A 21687-nucleotide genomic window follows, 5' to 3' on the forward strand; every position below is an offset into this window, starting at 1 on the left:
CTGGAGAAGACAAAGACGTGAGACAGCAGAAGACGAGCCCCGTCCTCTGCCAGCTCGGTCAAAATCTGATAATAGGATGACAAAGCTTAGTGCAGATGGAATGCTGAGTTAGTGTGTTTACTTTTTTCTCCCTGCTACCTACTGCTGTACAGAGATGTTTCCCTTAGGAAATATATTACTAGAGGCCATCTGGCCTGCACTGGCAAGGCACACACATGAACCAACAGAAGCATTGCTTAAGCTAAGCAAAAATGACCCCCACCATCGCTCACTGAACACACAGCACAGGCAGCCCACCGTGGAGACTATACACACACACACACAAACCACCCGACACATAGGAAAGAAAACATACACAGGGGTGGTAATGAGCGTCCCTGCATGACCCAGATTCAAGCTCTAATATGCTTCTATCCTACTGAAGTGTCCATTAGCAAATCCCAGAATCCCTGCTGGTTTCAAGGATACTGCTTTCTTGACCTTTGACCTCCCTGTGGAGGGAGGATAAAAGAGGATTTCCCTTCAGGACACAACAAAGCATTATTGGTAAAACATTTGATAATCTCTCTCCACAATTTCCATGTCAGTTTGACATGAGGTCTGCATATGGCATTATGTTTTGAAATATTTCGTGTGTGTTGACCACTAAGCACTGTGTCAGTAAACCAGACTGGGTTAATACATCTGAACCATGTCAGCTTCTGTTGAAAAATGTGTCCAATTTGTGAGAGGGTGTTTATGGGAATTCCTTGATACGAAATGCTCATCTGTAACAGCACCACACATTCGAGCAGAAAGACATCATCACTGCTGTGGAGAGCAGCTCAGTGCAGGTGCTCTGGTGAATTCCACCTGCCTGTTGAGAACTGCACAACCTTGGAGGAGTTAGGAATCTTTGCTGTCACGATATTAAAGCAAGGTACTTCTTACAAATGATATAGACTTCTTTATTAGTTTCAACAGAGATGTGAAATGATCTCAAGTCTTACTGCAAGCAAAGTACTATAAGCATAGGTCTTCTTTGCTTTCAAAGCACTTCAGTGTAGCTGTTGCTTAAGGTGTGTGCTAGCTGCAATACAAAGAAAAAAACAGGCTTGTTTCTACAAGTTGCAGTCAGGAACATCAGTATAACATTATCAAGCATGATGTCATGAGAACATGACAGTCATATCAATATGATCTATTATGAACACTTAGGGATTATGGTCCTTCAGCGTGAGATCTCCGGTCAAGCCACAAATCAAGAATAGGTTCTAGGACAAAGGGGATTTTCTTAACTGGTTCTGGGAGCTTCTAACTCCAAAAACAACAGAAACATACATACATTACACTACATGCAAACATACCTATAAATACATCTCCTTGCTGTTGCTATGTAGCTGAGGGTAAATAAAAGACCTGAACAGATTAAAATGTATGTAAATAGAAGTACTGACCTATTGATGATCATAGCAAAGCAATTCTAAATGACACTGCTGGAACTATCAAGCTCTACTATTCTGGAACTTGATTGGGCATGATAAAAAAAAAGAAGCTTATTTGTACTACATCTGTATTCTGTTATATCCAGCAGACATCTGTTCTTAAGATTTCCTTTTCTGCTTTGGTCAGATTAGTAACTTGAGACATGGACCATTCAATATTAATGCGAAGAGAAGCTGAGAATTTGAATTGTTGCAAATAGGTTGTAGTAGTTTTTTGAGCCTATGTGCTCAAGCACTTTTATTTTGACTAATTTGTGCCCTCAATTAGGGGATTCATTACGTCATAAGTCAATTTTTTCTACTAGTTTAGCTTTCACGTTTCAATGTATTGGGTGAAATTATAACAAATGGCAGGGCCCATGGACTTCAGCTTTCCAGTGGATGGAATTCGATTTAGTCCCTGTCCAAATACCAAATCTATTAATTTACATTACCACATTAATCTCAGTGACTCTGTGAAAACAACCTTACTTGGCAATGTAATTGTAGTGCTTTCTCTACATTTCATATAAAGAAGGAGAACAAGGGATCTTTTGGTGTCCAAGTTGCCACCAATGGAGTTTTCCCCAGACACGCCTTTGTCAGTCACACACACACACACGCACGCACGCACGCACGCACACACACACACACACACACACACACACACACACACACACACACACACACAGTGACCCTACATACACTACAGAGTTTGACAGAGTGGACATAAAAGTCATCAGTCCTACAACAAACAAAGCGTGAAGTCACCGTAGTTAGTTCACGCCATAACATTACATTAGTCGTTTAGCAAATGCATTTACACATTTATGAAAATCAAAAATAACGTGCATTTTTGAAGATTGTCTCGCTAAACAAAATGTGTCAGCCTCATAAACCTCTGTTTGCCTCGACAACACTAACTTCTGGGTTGCCAACAAAAATCCATCATCCCTGCATCGGTCTATTGAGCAGCGGTAGCAGGCAGAAGTTAAGTGCCAGGCTCAAGGCCACATTAACTGAAATTTCAGGGGGGGGTTCTCACTTTCTCCACTGTCCTTTTTTATGACAGTCCAGGGGTTTGAAACTGTGCCCTTAGTGGAAAGAACACATGATTTATCTCCCACGATGTTGCAGCTGACATTTCAACAAAGCTTCTCTATCTCTTGATTCGGTTTCAAAGGAGCCGTAACTCCCGGCGGAGACTAAAACAAACAAAACTGATGAGGTATAATAGCTTATGTGAATTAGGGAAAGAAATGAGAAACTGTAAATAGTCCAGGACAAGTCTCATAAGGCTGCAGAGAACAAAACAGGAAGGAGAATAATGGCCAGGGAAAGAGCTCCCCGGACACTTAAAGCACAACTCTTAATGCCAAAATCAGTTCCGTCTTTATGCTCTTGGTGATGGAACGATGTTTATTTTCACTCATTATTGAGTGAAACAAGTGGTCAAGCAGCAGTTGTCTTCCTCTAAATTTGATTCTGGTCTTTCTCTGTAAATCGCTTTGAACAATCCAATCCAGTCCTCCAGGGCAGAAATGAATTCTCCTTACTCTTTTTAGCACATATAAACATCACTGGCCTATATTTTTCCTGGCCTCAGGTGGCACCTTTTGGTAGTCCTGAATAAATATTTTAATTTTACAGCCATCAAAGAATAATGACAACACCTAGACTGACTTTAGCTTGACAAAAATTCAAATACACAAACTCGGAAAACACAAATGCAAAGTAGGGTAAAATGGGGAGAGGACCCCTCTGGTCCTCACTGACCTCAATCTCCCTCTTGATCCTTTAAATAGCTTACTGAATATGATTGGCTGCTAAAGAGCAACATCACACGATAAAACTCTCTAAATGCAGAGGACACTATGGGTAGGTCAAGGCCAAGTGTGCCAGCACTTCTATTTTGGGATCATAGATGACTTATTTAAACCGTCCTACCCCCGTGACGTAGAAAAACACTCACAGTGTCCCAGCATCTGACTGAGCAGGCTCTCAACCTTCTGTTCATGTATGCTGATGTGTTTTACACATTTGACCACGTATGCACACACATCTGTCAGCACATACACATAATTTGAGGTGATTGCCCCCCAGCTTGCTGTGCACCACTTCCCTGTGCTGCAGTTGGGAGGATTACAGTTCTAGTTGCCGTGGACCTTCATATGTCAATCAGCTACAACTCAGACCAAGAGATGACTTGAGGGAACAATCGCTGAGTGTGAATGTAACAGCTTTTGGTCTTTTTGGCAGTTTTTGTTGCAGGGGAATGATGAGGCACTGCTTAGGCTGGCTGGAGAATAGACAAACCCCCATAGCCAAGCTGAGTTGGATGTTGACTGTTCTAGCATGATCTCATGCATGAGTGAGTGATTGAGTCAGCTTGTACAGTATGTCTGTTCACAAGTGTGTGTGTGTGTGTGTGTGTGTGTGTGTGTGTGTGTGTGTGTGTGTGTGTGTGTGTGTGTGTGTGTGCGCACGTGCGCATGTTGCTATGGTAACTTTGGTGTAGGTTGGGGTGCCCCATGGAGCACACAAGCAGCTTCCGGCATGCCACAAGCCCTGCCACTTGGGACTGGGAGGCCCAAGTGTCCTCAAGGCTATGACACGTGTAAGGCTGCTGTGTCACATCTGTCTGATTGCATGTGTGTGTATGTGTGTGCATGTGTGTATAGATTGTTCATATCCCTGATCGAGAGGAATCACCAGAAAACAGCATATAAATATGAGCATGAACTAGCAGATGATTTGGGATGCCTTCCAGTCCCTGCCCCCCCACTGATGACGGCCCTGGAGATATTCCAAGCTTCCTGCTGGCCTGCGTCTGTTGCTTCAGCCTTAATACCCTAGCCTTGTATTAACACGCACAGAAAAACAAATGTAATTAACTCTCAACGAAATTTAACCACAGCAGAAAAGGGCCAGTGGGGGGAGGTGACCACAAATATCAGCAGCATGTGTGAATGAACGAGAAGACTTGGACATGATAACAGCCACAGGACAGAAAGACAACAAAATTAAGGGTGAGAGAGCGAGGGAACACTTACAGAGGCTTGCTTTCATCGGAGTTCCCAGAGCTAAATGTAGCAGTGTGTGAATAATTTAACCTTAAGGGAGAAGCCCCTGAAGACCAAGTGGACATCTGGAATGGGATTCATCAGGGATGAACCACCCTGCACACTAATTACAGTGCTCTACCCCTTTATTAATAGGCATTAATGACTGCATGCTCTTTGACTTTGCATAATGTTCTCTGTGTCATAAGGAGCATTTAACAATCTGTTCTTTCTCCCTGTTTTTTTCTCAGTTTTCAAACAATGCCACAGGCTCCTATTAACTCTTTCATGTGGTTCGGCTAAAAAGGTTGATGATGGATCAGATCAGCACATTTTGCCTTCGTTCTCAGATGCAGACACAATTTACACACTAGACAAAAGAAATCTTTTCTTCAGTGCAATAGGAGACAAGATCGGTTCATGAGTTTGCATGCATAGTTTTTATGGCTTGTTGAGGTTATTTAATTGTGCTACTGTCACTGTCCCATTTGACAAAAGGCAGGGTAGAACTCTTTAACTAGGGAAGTATGTCCACCTCAGGAGTTGTAAGGGGGCATACCAGCTGGCTGGCTTTTGACATCATGTACAAAACGGGCTTGCAAGAAAAGGGCTTGACAGTTTGACAACTTTACATCACAGTACATTTCTCTAGTCGGACCAAGAATGAGATGACTTGCTGAAGCACCTGCAATGATGATACCGCCTTGACTGCGCGCTGTTCAACTCAGAAACATGCAGAGCTGCTAGGCCAATTTGGGGTTGCCTATTCCGCTTATTCCTGTTAAGGGTCGCGGGGGGGGCTGGAGCCTATCCAAGCGTCTATGGGCGAGAGGCGGGGTTCACCCTGGACAGGTCGCCAGTCCATCGCAGGGCCAACATAGAGAGACAGACAACCATTCACAGTCACAATCACACCTACGGTCAATTTAGAGTATCAATCAGCCTCGTCCCCAAATTGCATGTCTTTGGACTGTGGGAGGAAGCCGGAGTACCCAGAGAGAACCCACACAGGAACAGGGAGAACATGGAGACTCACACAGAAAGATCCTGTGCCCGAGCTGGGACTCAAACTCGGAACCTTCTTGCTGTGAGGCCACAGTGCTGACCACTGCACCACCGTGCAGCCGGTAGCCTATCCACACAAGCAAATCGATCCACAACTATGTAGGCTAGGTGTATTTTTCTGACGTCAAAAAGATTGCCTTTGTATGATTTCAGGTTTAGTCAGACTCCCAAAATGTTGTCAAATCCACACAAGCCAAGGTGAAAGAGTTCAACGGAGCAGAAAAAGACAAGAAGTCAATGAGCCACCGCGGCTGAAGTGAGAAGTTGAGAACTCACCTGTTTCCAGTTGTCAAAAATGATGACTTTGCTGTCCTCATCATCAACTGTCACCGTGCACTCGTAGCCTTCACCTGTAAGCAAGGACGATGACAGTTCGAGAACACAGCCACAGGTGTGATTACATAGACAAGCAATACAAAAATGCAAAGGTAATGTATTGTTGACTAAGATTATCAAGAATTAACAATAACACTAAAATACATGTAGCATTGACATTTTGCTAGTCAAAAATGTCTCAACTGCTAAAGAACTTTAAAACTGGGTTTTAGCGAGCTGACATGATGAGAATGTTACCCCTCCTCAGTACATCGCGATTTTTTTCTCTTTTGGTACACAAGATATTGACATTTTTATGAAAACACTTGGTTTTATATGCTGATTCATTCATGTGCAGAACCACTGTGTCGTGATACTGCTGTTAATATCATGGAAGTATCGGAACGAGGGAAACTCCCTGATTCTATCCATGATATTTACTGACATTTGCTTCTCTTTCTCACTTCACTGCACATCAAACATCTCTCGAACAGAAGAGCTCGAGGTTTGAGGATGAATGTTGGTATGATGGTACGTGGGACTGAGTCGACCAGTGGTCACGGTCATGAAGCGAAACCATCCAGTGTGAGTTCAAGCATTCAGACTCTTTTTTGTTTGTCTTCGGTTTGGATAAGGAAGCTTTAGTTTCACAGACAACAGCTGTTACTGTGATTTTATTATTGGTTTAGGTCTTTTCATGAGATTGCTGGTCAATGGCGAAACACAGAATACGACCAGTTGGAGGGAAAACATTTTTCTGTGTGTCTCATTTTCCAGCTGGCATCAGACATCAATTTACTGTCAAAAAGACTTTGCATTCTAATGACAGACATTTCATTAAATTATTATTCTGATGTTGGATGATGTCTGACATCAAAATCCTATTTTGGACTCAATTCCATCAAATGAAAAATGTATTATTGTCCAATCCTATTTAGTGTGTTCCAGCTGTTCCACTGAGCCAAGACGCACAATAGCACTATAATGTTATTAATCATACCTGTGTTTACCCTACAATGACATGTCATGACATGAGTGACATGCACCGTGAACAGGAATTTTACTTCTACGTCAAAGCCTACATTCAACTGCATTTCACATGACAATCCAAAAGAAAGTAATTCAGCCATGAAGAGTTGAACAGGAATTTTAGACAGCCACAGCCTTTTCCCCCCTCACCTTATTAAAGGTGTCACGAATGTATGAAGGAATTGGAGCTAAAAGCCAGTTACAATATAGCGGCATCTGAAACGTTATGGGATTTTTGAAGAGGTTTCTGATGAAATACTAGCCTTCAGGTCAGTGGTTTACACTGGCTCCATGTGGAAATGGCTCGGCTCAGTCAGACCACTCACGAATGAACACTGATCGTTAACAAGTTGCTCAATGAGACTACAAACGTGATCAGCTGACAGGAGGAAAAGTGCACGCTTTTGTTGCCATGGAAGTGATTCCAGCATGTTACAACTCGCTGTGGATTATATTTACACTTTAAAAATCTGAAAACTGGTCTTTATTTGAGAATTTTATCATTACGAACAAAATGTGTAAGTATCATAAACATTTGTTTGCCAAAGAGCCTTTTTTCCTATCAATGATTTAAAACATCCCACTGGCTTTTGTTGGTGAAGGCTCGCCGGCCTCCAGGTCTCTCTCAAGTGCTGCGTCGTAGTCGACTGGACTGTTTCCTTTTGCCTGAAGATATTTCACCTCTCAAACATCAGTCCAGTTGACTTTGACACAGCGCTTAAGACCCACATGGAGAGACCAACTTTCAACAAGGTTACACCCCTGCTGTAGCACGAGAACCACAGGCTTCCAATCATAAGCTCTAATTACATGGCAACTTACATAAATGAAGCCTCACAAATAGAAAATACTGGAAACCCCACAGAATGGCATTTCTATTTAAAGGTATGAGTGTCACAGATCTCCTGGTGAGAATCCATGCTGTCCTTCGCTGGTAATGACTTGGTGAGGATTGCAACATTGTATTGATTAGCGAGGTGTTATTCCGCTCTTGGAGCATACATGGTGGTAGAGAATCTTCCTCTAAGGGTTAATCAAATAGGCGTTGAAAACTGTGTCTTAATTTACACACCGCAGTATAGCAGGGTAACTCACACAGTGATTGCTGCTTGTTCCGAACGAGAGCTAAATCACGAATATGTGTACATGCCTTGTGGAAAGGCGCCATTTCTGTCCTTCATGATGCATGAAGTGCTCACTATATGGGAGTGATGGATACTCTATGGTGTGATCCCGGGGCAGGACGGTTTCATGCAGAGGCACTGACAGTGAGTGATTGATTCGATGGTTGGGTGGTTGAGGAGCAATTAATGGTGAGAGTTGAAACTGACAAAGGCCACTCCAGTGGAACAAGGAGCTCAAGGCTGCTTTTAGCAGCTATTAAAGGGGAAATGACCCAAATGGAAACCTTGAAGGAGAAGGTACTTTTTCACTTTATAGCTGAAAGTCAGACAAGACGATCCATATCTTTATATGAAAGGACAGGAAACAGGGGGAAACAGGTAGCCTGGCTGTGGCTCAAGTTGCTAAAAACTGAGTGAAAGTGGTTCCTGCCCCTCCCCCCAAAAAGACTGAACCCCATGTAAAAGAGCACCCTGGCATATGGACACATCAGTGAGTCTTAGTGATGATGATTCTGTTCCTGGATGCAGTCAAGCTCTGTGGACCACTTTCCTCAATTATTTTTTTGATAACATTAGTGAACTGGCTGCTAGTGGTAGCATCCGAACTACAGAAACTCCAGGTGTGTGTACTTCTGTGTGTTTTACTCTCAGCCCAAAAGCATATTTCACAAAATGTCAAGAAAACATATTCTACAAACTAGCAGTCAGGAAAGAATCATCTTTATATTAAAATGATTTGATATTATATGAACAGAAGCTGAACTCAGGATGAGGACGGGAAACATGTAGCCTGGCTCCCGCCCAGTGTCTCTGCAGATTGAAAGGATGTGGGCCTTGTTAAGAAAAGAACTTAGTCCCACACAAAATAGCAGCCTGGTATTTTTATACTACAGCGGAAAGTGGTTTTGTTTTTTTTAAAGAGTCCAGCCCAGTTTTTCTCTATTAGCCTTATAAGACTGGCTGTTAACTGGCTGCTCATGGTGGCCTCACGTGTGGATGTGCCACATGTGGATGTGGTAGGGGTCTTCATCTCTCACCCTCAGCAAGAAAGTGAAAATGTAATTCTACAAACTATTCGGTTTCTTTGACTTTGATCAAGGCTTGAGTGAATTGTTCTTTGAGGTTAAATGAGAAAAAAGATGCAAAATTCTTCCAAGAATTCCAAGAAGAACATGACGGGAAAAGGTGTCTGATTCTCCAAAAATACCCAGCCAACCCCACATTACCACATGCTTGGGTCTCAGAGTCTATAGAGAGGGATCTATCCGACTGCCCAGCCAGTGATAAGGCCAGCGACGACTTGCCCACGCCATTCTGTCCCAGGAGCACTATTCTCAATGCCCCGCCGTGACTGTGAAAACCCGGTTGGGTGGCTACAGATTGGCTGAAGGATTCATCTCGAGGCACCGCTGTGCCACTGATAGGTAACGTGGCAGGCTCCTCCAAGCCCGGGATCCAATCGCAGTCATCAGATACAGCCTCTTCCCTCCGCAGCTGGTGCTTGACAGGCAGGGGTGTGCTTCCTCGGCGGAGGGGGGGCACCGTGGTGAGAAACATACTGTACTGGGATGAAATTGAGACAGATGAAAAACAGATACGTGTGAAATGGGCCACTGGCCACACCTAAAGAGTTAAGACATCAAAAAGTCCAAACAGTCAGCAGCTCAACCTGTAACAAAGTCTATGCTGATAAATGTTATCTGGGAGAGTGGGGGAAGGGAGGCACTAACAATGGAGGTGAGACAGATAAGTGGCAGGGAGAAAGATGCTGAGGAAGACACCAGGCATGTCAAAGGAAAACCTCAGAGAGGAGGAGGAGGAGGGTGGGCTGGCACAGGGGATAAAGGATGCAGGAAGACAGCAGGTTGATAAGGACATAGATATAAACAAGGGAGAGAGAAACAACATGAGACGGACTGAAGAAAGGAGGCTGTGTGTAGAATGAGAGCAAAGGTGTGGTCAGGTGGCTATAAACTAAACATAGTGACTGCAGCCTGAAACAAAACGTCTCTATCTCTTTCCCTACAGTTGTGTAAAAAAGAATACTGTCAGTGTTTTCCTGCAGAGCGGTCGTTCGGCTGACAGAGTAGAGTGTGTTTGCAGCCACAGCGGGTCAGGTAGAGAAGACCCTCATCAATATTAATACAGCAATTAATCTTGCTCCAGCAGAACCCCTGGGTGCCCGTGGCCCAGCGTCTGCCCGTGGCTAAGCTAAGTACAGTATTGGCACTTTATTAAAGGGTACACAAACAATAGCAGGGAATATTGTGCAATCCATTTCATTACCAAAACAAAGTAAAGGTACTTCAAATTGAAATGAATGGGATCAACTCCTCAGAACAATGGCAGGGCTGAAGCAAAGCCTGTTCATGTAGATTACCTCAATAGACTATGCCTGTAACGTAGATGGATGCACGACACTTGTGTCATCACTGTACACAAGAATATATGGACAGTAACAGAGGGATTTATTCATTTATATCACAATATGTATTACGCAGTCATGTGTATGTGACGTGCAATCAGGAAAACACAGAAGAGCACACACCAGTACAGGACTGGTGGATATCAAGCCCAAGACAGTCACACACTCGCTCACTCGTAGTCCCGATAAAACGGAAATTAACTCGTAAGATCACCGATTAAACTGTTCTTGTGTCATGAGAGTGAGAGTGGCAACTGTCCTCCATCCAGCTGATGTGCTCTCTCTCCATATATACATATATATACATATATATGTATATATATACACATATATATACATATATATGTATATATATACACATATATATATGTATATATGAACATTATATGTACAAAACAATGACATTTATGTGTACAGTGTTTTGTGGTATAGAATAGTTACAGCAGGTCTATTTTTAGTTTAGTTAAGTACAGTTAGCTTCATACAATAAAGTTGGTAAAGATTCTCGTTCTCATGCGTACAACAGAGCACACAAGTCAACATAGAGTATGTTAGGTAATGTTTAATACTATGGAGTTAAAGTAGCAGTGTAGTGTAGTAAAGTACATCGTTGCAGTAGTATAGCTAGTAAAATATACCTGAGCGGAGGGCAGAAGATACCTTGTGCAGATTGTAAAGCCCATTAAAGTAAAATGTGATTTGTAATTTTGGGCTGTATTAATAAAATAAATCTGTGAATTGAGTCTGACTGAAGTTCAGCACCGTCACTGAACAGTGTAATACTGTAAGCGTATAGGATAGTACATGAATTTACTAGCATACAAACATGGAATGAGTAGGGTCGAGCTCAATAGTTGTTGTTGTAGCTGTTGTTGTGGGAGATCCCTCACAGGGGCGCACTGAGGGAGCTCAATTAGGTTAATTGAAAGAGCCAATCAGTTAAGCATGGCCTCTCTTGTCCGTAACATTCAGGGGAGCCCAAAATGCAGTGACAGGAAACTCTGAGCGCGGGCTGAGCTAGTGTGGCAGGGGTTAATCTCCTTCTTTCGCCAGGCTGTCGAAAAAACTAGGGCAAACAACGGTGCACAATACAAAATTAATACACAACAAGCAGTGTCCTGCGTCTCAGCCCGATTCCACTGCTGCTCCCCTCCAAGCCACAGCCTTCAAGGAACCCTGTTCCACCGTCGACATGCTGATCGAGGATCACACCAAAACTCTCGAAATCGACCACCAAGGGTCAGAAAATACGTTAGAAAATACATTTAAAAAATAATTACAATACTGAGTGTCTTTCTTTTAAAATTCACAGTGGCTCCACTATCAAATGAATTCCCTCACACACAGACAAACCGCGCCAGCAGTAGTGGTGTGTAGACACAACACCGATCTCGCGCCATTCTCCAAATAAGATTATTGTGTGTGTGTGTGTGTGTGTGTGTGTGTGTGTGTGTGTGTGTGTGTGTGCGCGCGCGCGCGCGCTGGGCATTGTGCAGAGCTCATAAGGTGGAGGGAAGATAGAGAAAATAGGGGCTACCTTACCTGGTCAGCCATGGATTTCTAGAAGTCTTCTCTGATACTCGTGTTGTAGTTGCAGCCGCCTGTGTCACCCGGTTCAAGTCATGTGTGCTCGCTGCAGGACACCGGGATCCCACTCACAACGGCAGCAACATACAGCGCACAACAGAGGCGCCCCGGATCTCTTGTACCATGATGTTATTTTTCTGTCTCTTGCGCGTAATATCCCCTGCTGGTGCTTTGAAAGGAGAGGCGCGGAGCATGGAAATGTAGGATAGGTGGCTGTAGACTGGAGGATGGAGGAAAAGAGGAAGGTTACACTTGCCGCTCCGTTTTGAGTCCAGTAGATGTTGGAGAGAGACGAGCGAAAGCCGTCAGCACCACAACACATCCCCCCCTCCAGTCCAGCAGCGACTACACGTCTTCCTCCTCTCTACCTCCAGTTAATACTTCACTTGTACCGCTCTCTCTCTCTCTCTCTCTCTCTCTCTCTCTCTCACTGTCTCTCTCTCCTTCAGAGTGTGTCTTCTCTTCCCATGAGATAGGCGGAGGATTGGGGGGGGGGGGGGTGGATGTGAAGAGAGTGAGCCTACTTCGTTCAGCGTAAATATTGTTTCAGACGCATGAGTCGCACACCGTTTCTGGCCAGTCCCCGGTGCATTTCAGGTTGGACGGTGTTAAATCGGCGTCTATTCTGCAATCGACCGCGAGAGGGAGCCAGAGAGAAGGTGTTGTTGAGAATAGTAACTATATTATCTCTAAAATCCCAGCTGGTTATGACGACAAACAGAGTGCACTTTGTCCAGCACAGGACATTATTATTAGGGCCTGAGCCCGGAGGTACTCCGAGGCTAAGACCCGATTATGTTTGCTCGACACACTCGTTATTATTATTGAGGTCAAATATGTGGTTCCAAGTGGAAATGAAGACGTAGGTTCCACTGTCAACAGTAAACAAATAATCTCTACTCAGAGATCAATAACCAGAACATTCCGAAGAAAGCTGGTGCACGCCAAAACTGCTTCTGATTTGAATTTTGGATGTTGACTGAAAAGTACTCAACTTTCATATCTAGTATTTTTATTCCATGCAGCACCTGATGCGTGGACTTGAAATGAGAATAGTTAGACCACCGAGCACATTGGTTTCTGAAAGTAACAACCAGAAACAACATGAGTGGCTCAGTTTTAGAAATGTCAAGGAAGCATTTGATTTATGTTACTATCTGCCATGAAAATTGTCACCTGTCACACTAGCTGTCAACCAATCAGCATTATTTCTATTTATACAACACCTTTCAAGAGACCCAAGCATGCTTTATATTACAGAGTCAGCCGGAGAGACAGTGAGGGGCAGGGGTGACAGTTGTCTAAGGTGGAGGGCTTCGGTAAACAGAGTGGATGGTTTGGTGTTGAGATTGAGCTGTGTGTCACCAGCATAGGGCTGGAAGTTAAAACTGCGGTGTTTGATGACCAGACCAAGAGGAAACATGTTGATGGGGAGATCAGCAACCCCCTCTTCAGTGGCTCCCTTCTGCTTTAGGAAAAAAAAAATTGGAAATAAATTAGTTTCTTTCAAGGGGAACATCTCTTAATTTGGAGTTCAAGGTAATACTGTGACAGCATCGCGCCCCTGTTTTGGCTTTGCTTGTCAAATATAGAGTGGATAGATGGACTTAAACACCCACCAGCACAACTGGCAAGTGGAGTAAAGACATTTAGTGAACCACGTTATTCCACCAGGTTGCAGTAACTTGGTTTGATCGGCAAACTTTCTGGAGCAGTTTCACTCAAAGATTGATTTATTAGGATATTTCACATGCTAATGAAATATAAAATGGTTGAATTTGATGAACAAACTTAGTGGGGCGGCTTAATTCAGAGTTCACTTATGAGCCACCATTTTATATGATGCAATATGATGGTGATGATGAGCTGATGGTAAATTTCTGGATGATTTGCTGATGTGTGTCTGTTTTTGATTCAACTAGCATGTCAGCTACTTGCCTTGCTAGCTGCCTACAACCAGCAGGTTGACGCTGATGAGAAGAGTCTTACACGGGTGAATAACTATTCCTTCAATAAGTAATAGCCATCGTCACTGTAGCGGTTTAACGTGACGTGCAGCCCTGAAAGCTGAATATGGTTAATTTATCATTTATCTATGCTTATGTCACAGTCATTCAACCTTCTCCCTGCTCGGTTTGCAGGCAGTGTCGTCAAATGTTGGGACTGGTAACAGCAACGCTCATCATAGAAAACAAATGGAGTGAGAGGTCAGATCGGATGATGAAGTGAAATGGAAACAAATCACCCAGGCTTCATCAACACTGCAGGCTGCAAAATAGAATCCGTGAAGCCGGGGAGGAATGTGTCTGAGCGTCCTGCTCCGCTGTGCTTCTCAGTTATCAAAGCTGAATGCTGGGACTGTCTAGTCGCAGTCTAGTCGCTGCAAACTTCAGTGGGTCGGTTATTCTACAAAACTCCCGTTGGACTGAAATCATCATGGTTTGAGATCATATCTGTCAAAAAAGAGACAAATGACATCAGCTCTCCGAAGCCTTGGTCACGTCTCACGTCGCCCTCACTGTAGATTGCAGTAATGTTTTTGCTCTTACACTGGGAGCCTTCTCACTATAATGTTGACATTCTGCTCTCTTAAACTGTCCTATTCTATGCCTCCATACTCCATGGAGGTTGCAGAATCCATTATTAATCAGTGAGTTTCTTTGAAAAAGCTATGCTGGGTCTCTCAGGTGCAACTGTCATATCTAAAATTTTTGATAGGAAATAAATCAAGCATCAGAGGACATCACACCAACTCTGAGGACGGAGATATTAAAATGGTACTCGTCTGTCGTCTCCCTCTGTATTAGATGATGGGTTTAAAAGTACACTCAATTAGCCAAGCCAAAATGTGAAGACACATTCAACAATACACCAACAAACAACAAACAGTGATAAATTCAGGCAGTTCACGGCCACAAGTGTCATTATTCCGAAGGGCTGGAGAAATCCTTCTAGGGGAATTAATTAAGGCAAGTGGAGCGGCTACACCTGCTACAAACAGGCTGCATCAGCTCTGCTGCTGACGCTACACCTGAACTCCCATGCTCCTCTCTTCTCCTGGGGTGTCAGCTCACTGGAGCTATGATTTTGAAGCAGAGTACTGCAGTTGGTTTAAGCTTTTTTCAAATGAGAAGTTGCGGGACAATATCTCTCTTGACTAGTTTCAGTAAGCTAGAACATTTTCGAGAATTGAGAACCATGCTTGGATGTTAGAAGAACATTCACCCAAAATGCATTAGCTGGACAAGTCAAAGTCAAGGACAACAACCATCAGGACGAAGAGGATTCTCATCCTCAATGTGATCGGGCAATCTGTGTCCATCCATCCATCCATTCATCCATTTTTTACCGCTTATCCTGTTAAGCATCATGGGGGGGGGGGGGGGGGGGGGGGGGGGGGGCTGGAGCCTATCCCAGCGGCCTCAGGCGAGAGGCGGGGTTCTCTCTGGACAGTCCATCACAGAGCCAACACATACAGACAGACAACCATTGGCTCTCACAGCCACGCCTACGGTCAATTTAGAGTCTGGATTAACCTGGTCCCTCTTGATGTCTTTGGACTGTGGAGGAAGCTGGAGTACCAGAGAGAACCCAGCAGGAACAGGGAGAACATGCAGACTCACACAGAAAGACCCCGTGCTCCAGCCGGGGCTCCACCCACAACCTTCTTGCTGGGAGGCGACAGTGCTGACCACTGCTCTACCGGGCCGCCCTGACAAACACACTACCTGTGCTAAGAACTGATTGAAGTGGCTGCATGGACACAAGGATGACTGCTGTATTTAACTGTGTCATGTCATTTTTGTCATAGTTTGCCATTCTTCACCAAATGCTTATGTTGTAATTTGCTCTCTTAAAATCATTTTCATGGTGTTCATAGATGGTGTTTATGTTTCATTGTCATGTGAATTTTATGTGAACTGTGGATATATTGCCAAAAAAAAGGAAATGTGCGCAAGGTGTGTTTCCATGAACTTCTTTACACTGAATAACGTAGGATACATAATGCGAGCAGGCCATGGCAGTGGAGGCAACATTAAACTGACCTTGACAAGCAGAGTAGAAGATGAAGAACCATCCATCAGTGAAAAATGAAGGTTTTAATTGTTCTCAGGTACCAGCTACAACTGCATGTCGCTGCTGTCTCTTCTGTTTTGCACATTTACTCTTTTTCAAAGGAGACGACAACCACCTCAATCAGGCGTAAAAATGCTTTTATGAAATTGAGTTTTTTTTTTCTTCAGGAAGCTCTTCCATCATGTAAAAGCACCTCCTCCTTAATGGTTTGGATGAGAATCTGAACTCACTGTCACTTTGCAGCCTATTTTAGCCTCTGCTGCCTGATCTCACAGTGTTGAAAAAGTTTCCAGCCATGCTGAGGGAGGCTGCAGTAAACAGAATGGAAATGGGAAGGATCTTCTCAGCAGGCCTGTTGAGTAAGACTTATATTTTAAGCAGTCACTAATCTGCAGACTTAATTAAGCCTCATCAGGACATCTGAGCTCACTAGAGCTGTTCACAGTGTGAGAGGATCACAGAGGATCATCTCCCACAGATGACAGAGATAAGTGCTCTCATTAGCCACCAAAATGAAAAAGTGCCTGCTCCCTGCTAATGTAAACACTCCGGTCCGTCATTAGGATGTGCAGCGGCGTAACCCTGGGAGATGTCAAGAGGTCAAGTGGTAACTAAGGCAGGATTTATGGCCACCAATAGGAAGACACCTGCAAGATCATTTAGTGTGTTTAAGACATGCCTGGCGTCTATAAATCATCCATCCAATCATCCAGTTTCTTCCACTTATCCTGTTAAGGGTGGCAGGGGGGTGGAGCCTATCCCAGCAGCCTTCACCCTGGACAGGTCACCAGTCCATGGCAGGGCTAACACATAGAGACAGACAACCATTGGCTCTCCCAGCCACGCCTATGGTCAATTTAGAGTCTGGATTAACCTGGTCCCCTCTTGATGTCTTTGGACTGTGGAGGAAGCTGGAGTACCAGAGAGAACCCAGCAGGAACAGGGAGAACATGGAGACTCACACAGAAAGATCCAGAATCTTCTTGCTGTGAGGTGACAGTGCTGACCACTGCACCACCGTGCCGCCCCGTCTATAAGTGAAAGTAACATAATACTAATGAAACCTTTGTGGATGAAGCATGACTTAAATTGTTAATGTAAAGATTTCATATGCTATGTCATGCTTTTGGGAATTGCTATGTTCATATGCTACGTCATGTTTAGATAAGCTTAACTTGTCAAGCTGTGCGTACAAAGAACAATCAGTTTTAACGTACAAAGTGTCCATGCTTTTTATCCCAAGCAGGCATTATCAACAGTCAAGGACAGATCACATGAGGGTGCACCAATCGCCAAGAAGAACGACCAGTCTGCAGAGCGTGCAGAGTGGACGTGACTCGTAACTGTTGTACACTCTTGACCTTCGACAGACAAAGAAGCAGGTGTGGGGAAATGTGTGTGTAAGTGTTTGTGTCAGATAATTGTGCTTCTCAACAAATCATCACCGCCATACACGGAAATGAAAGAGTTGTCCAACCACTCAGAAGAGGGAACCGCCTCACGGTTGGGAAGATCCACCTACACTGAAACAGTGTTTAACTCTCTATAAAACACTGGTCAGGGACAGAATAGTGTCTTTGCCAGACTTTGTGAACTGACACACACTCTGCTGGAGTCAGGGACCAATAGACATCGACCCAGAGCTCTGTGCAAATTGAGTGATTCATCTTGCATTGTGCAAATACTCTTGATTGTACTCATTGGTCTCCAGCCTGTTTGTGGTTCCCAGCTCCAAACATCAATGAACACACCGGGCTGAGGTTGAGTGAGGTCCTGTGGTCTCGCCCGACAAAATGTAAACTCACAGGCGGGCCTGAAATCATAATATGTTTTGATTGCAGTGTACCACAAACACACACACACACACACACACACACACACACACACACACACACACACACACACACACACACACACACACACACAAGTGACTTGAGAGTTGACTCATCCAAAGCAGACTTGACTCAGCTTTGGGACTCATGAACAGTTTATTTTGTGCAGGGAGCATTAACCAGAAAGAACTAACTGACAAGCTGGTTGTCCTTCCCTCTTGCTATGCATATCATTAGTTTTGGCTGTAAAAACATAATGCAAAGAGCCAACTAAAGAACTGCTACATGCAACATCTGTGACATCAAAATTAAGAATGCTGGATCAACCCCATTAATTTTTTACCAGATGCCTTAGAATCCCTACAAGTAGGTCAGTCATTCAACTAATGGTCGACCGATCGATCGGCCGGCCCATTAAATCGGCCGATTTTTGCTATTTTTTAGTAAATCGGCATCGGCCGATTATTTAATTTGGTCGCGCCAATTTTCAGTCAGGCACATCTGCGGGCAGCTATTTACGACCCGGCGCAGCGCTGTTCATTCAGAACCAGAGGGCCAACAGGTAAGGCTTCAATTCTTATATTCCAATGTCCTAAAGTCATGTATTTGCTCTCATTATAAGTTGTAATCTGTTGCTTCATTTAGCGAAAGTAAAAACAAATAGCATTTTCTGCTCAAAATGAACGTTGCTCGCTCATAGCTGTCAAGTCTCCCGTTTTGGCCGGGAAACTACCGTATTTCACCCCTCTTTCCCGCCCTCCTCCCGTATTAGTATTTTCCCGTAAATCTCCCGTATTATTAAAAAATAAAAACATTCTAGTGCCTCTCCAAACTGAATTCGGTCACTGGCCTCGCGAGAATTACCACCAGCAGTAGCCAGGGCGGAGTATCTAGTCCGCGGTCCGTGTAATGAACAGAAACATTGCCTCGGTCGCCGCCCGCCCCCTCATTATAATGTCCTCTTATTAGTATGATATTTTAGCATGCCAATTAAGGACAATACCATAGCATATCGGCCCTGAAAATCGGCCCAAAAAAATCGGCAGCTCATGTCGGCCATTGGCTGACTCTGACTTCTAAATGTCGGTATCGGCATCGGCTTTAGAAAAACCCATATCGGTCGACCTCTACATTCAACAGTGGGAAGGTGATCAGGGAGGTTAGCAAAAATGAGCCTGGCTACCTTCAACGTGCTATCTACTGGGTTTTTGGTGCACTGGATGTTCTGGACTGGTGTTCGCCTGTGTTTACAAGATGAGTGACAACTAGAACTCATTCATGTTGTTCCTGTGCTATTACCGCCTGGCCTTAATTAAACTGAGAGAAACATTATTGTGGAGATGGGACTGACATGGACTTGTGACCCAAGATTCTGGACTTGATTTGGACTTCAGACCAATGACTTCAAACTTGGCTTATAAGACATGAAAAAAACAATTGAGAGCATCTCTAGTATTGAAAAATTAACTTGTTTTTCATTTGATAATGAAGCTGTTGGTCATAACAGGAGGTGAGAGTACATCAAAGAGCAGACACAATGTTAACAGTAATACATAAAGGCAGGCAGATAGGAAGAATCTATGTAGAAATACGCAAAATAAAGTATTCTCAATCTGAAAAGCAATAAGACACCTTAAACAGCATGATTACGCACAGTCCACATATGAATGCATATGTGCAAAACATAGAAATATGCCAAAGCTCTATAAAGAAGGTACATTTTCAAAAACATCCATTGTATGAAAATCGTGCTATGGAAAAATAAAAAGGCATGTCTAACAATTAGGATGGGTAAACTGGAGGGGAGGAGGGTGACATACAAAGTCCTCAACAATCAGGCACCTTCATCCCTGACAGAGCTCCTAGTCCCCTATGATCCAGCTAGAACCCTTCACTCCCAGGATGCAGGGTTACTGCTGGTTCCTAGAGTTCCACCAGTAGAATGGAGCCAGAACCTTCAGCTATCAGGCTCCCCTCCTGTGGACCCATCTCCCAGTTTCAGTCCAGGACCCAGACCCCCTCTCTAGGTTTAAGAGCAGACTTAAGACCTACCTTTTTGATCAGGCTTATAATTAGGACTGCTTAGGCTGGCCCTTAGATATGCTGCTTTAGGCTTAGGCTGCTGGGGGATCTCCCATGGTGCACTGGGCTTCTCTCTCCTCCTCTCTGTCCTCCTATATGTGTTATACATAAATCCTACTCATTTGTGTTACTAACTCGTCTTCTTCTCCGGAGCCTTCAGGCTCCCCACATCCCAGACCCTGGGTGCTGCTGGAGGAGGCTGCAGACCTGAAGAGGCTCAAGCTGCCACCCTCAGCTCCACCTGCTCACGTCCCCGTCTATCCATCAGTCTCTTCTCTTTCTCTCTCTCTTTCTCTCTGTCCCTCTCTTTCCTTCTGTATATCTGTCCTCCTCCATTATCTGTCTTTGTCTCTGCCCCACCCTCCTGCTCTCTTTCCCCCCAACCAGTCAAAGCAGAAGGCCGTCCCCATTGAGCCTGGATCTGCTCCACCTTCCTGCCTGTTAAAAGGAAGGTTTTCGTCGCTGCTGTTGCAGGATGTGCTTGCTGATGGAGAATTGTTGGGTGGAGGTTCATTGAAGGAGTGTGGGACTAGACCTGCTCTACTTGTAAAGAGTCATGAGAAAACTTCTGTTGTGATTTGGCGCCGTACAAATAAAACTGACTTGACTTGTTTTAACACGCACCTTAGACCTCTGAAACACTTTTTCTCATTCATACAGGAGAGGACTCAGGTTACCATTAAGACAACTTGAATCATTTGAAATGTGTAAATTACAAAAACAATACTTTATGGATTTGTTTAAGCAGTGAAGATTTCCCACAATACCCCCACTTATCTTTTTTGCTGATTCCATCTTGTGTGTACAACATTTTAAGCTCCATTTTAGCTACAAAGTACACTTGTGTTTATTATATTACAGCGTAGTGTGTAGTCTAATGTTTTGAGACTCTGAATAACTTAAAATCTCTGGTTTACATCTCAGTGCCAAGCGCCTGGCAACAAAGAATCTAATTACTCATCCAGACAGTCATGACACATGACTTACCCTTTACATTGTGGCATTAAATCACTGCAGATGCAGATGGGCTCCTCTCGCTACGTAGCCATGTTGTGATGCTTCTTTGTTTCAAATCCCACTGTAATAAGCATTTTGCAGTCAAGCACATAAGAAAACAGCTTCTGTTGTAATAAGTCGTGAAGTCACTGAAGTTTTTGAAATGACTCACATTATGTTAGACCAAGAGATTTACAGAGAGATTTACTGACGCAGCACTTTGCCACTGTTTTTGCTTGTACGTTTTACAGCTAAGTAATGAAGGATGTATACTACATGCCACGCAGTGCTATCATGTGGAGGCTCCTTGAAGCACACTGAGGTTTTAATACATGCACATGTCGAATGTCATATTTATTGGATGCTCTTTTTATCACAGTTCAAGGGCACTCCTGTAAAAGCTCCATAAGGAATCTGATTAATATTGGCTGGAAGGATGAGCAGAGCCTGAAAATGGCTGTTAACATAGCAGGTTCAGCTCCCATGTTGGAGCTCCTAAAATGGCGAAGGCCATACTCTGTACAATCGAAACTAATTTTCTGTCGCAGACTTTTGAAACGTACGATTCCTTTTAAAATCAGGCAGAATTGTTTGCCATGCTGTTTAAGGGGGGGCGTAAAGACCTGTCAC

At 43.8% G+C, this 21687-nt stretch overlaps 1 protein-coding gene across 2 annotated transcripts in view; it reads right to left on the reverse strand.

The window, feature by feature from the left end:
- The window catches only part of rem2 (RAS (RAD and GEM)-like GTP binding 2), a 41836-nt gene extending 29325 nt beyond the window's left edge, over positions 1-12511 (reverse strand). Inside the window, exons 1-3 of one of the 2 annotated variants that reach the window (XM_086202858.1) lie at positions 12026-12511; positions 9285-9616; positions 5867-5940 (exon numbers count right to left, since the gene is read on the reverse strand). In XM_086202858.1, coding sequence (XP_086058984.1) covers positions 5867-5940; positions 9285-9615 — 405 coding nt within the window. In that variant the 5' untranslated portion in view covers position 9616; positions 12026-12511. Of the gene's footprint in view, positions 1-5866; positions 5941-9284; positions 9622-12025 lie in introns of both variants that reach the window. The other variant, XM_086202857.1, reaches the window with a different exon arrangement.
- Positions 12512-21687: the final 9176 nt, after the last annotated feature.

Source organism: Aulostomus chinensis, chromosome 5 (genome assembly GCF_037954235.1).
Source record: "Aulostomus chinensis isolate RoL2024-O1b breed Wild chromosome 5, RoL_Achi_v1.0, whole genome shotgun sequence".
NCBI lineage: Eukaryota > Metazoa > Chordata > Actinopteri > Syngnathiformes > Aulostomidae > Aulostomus > Aulostomus chinensis.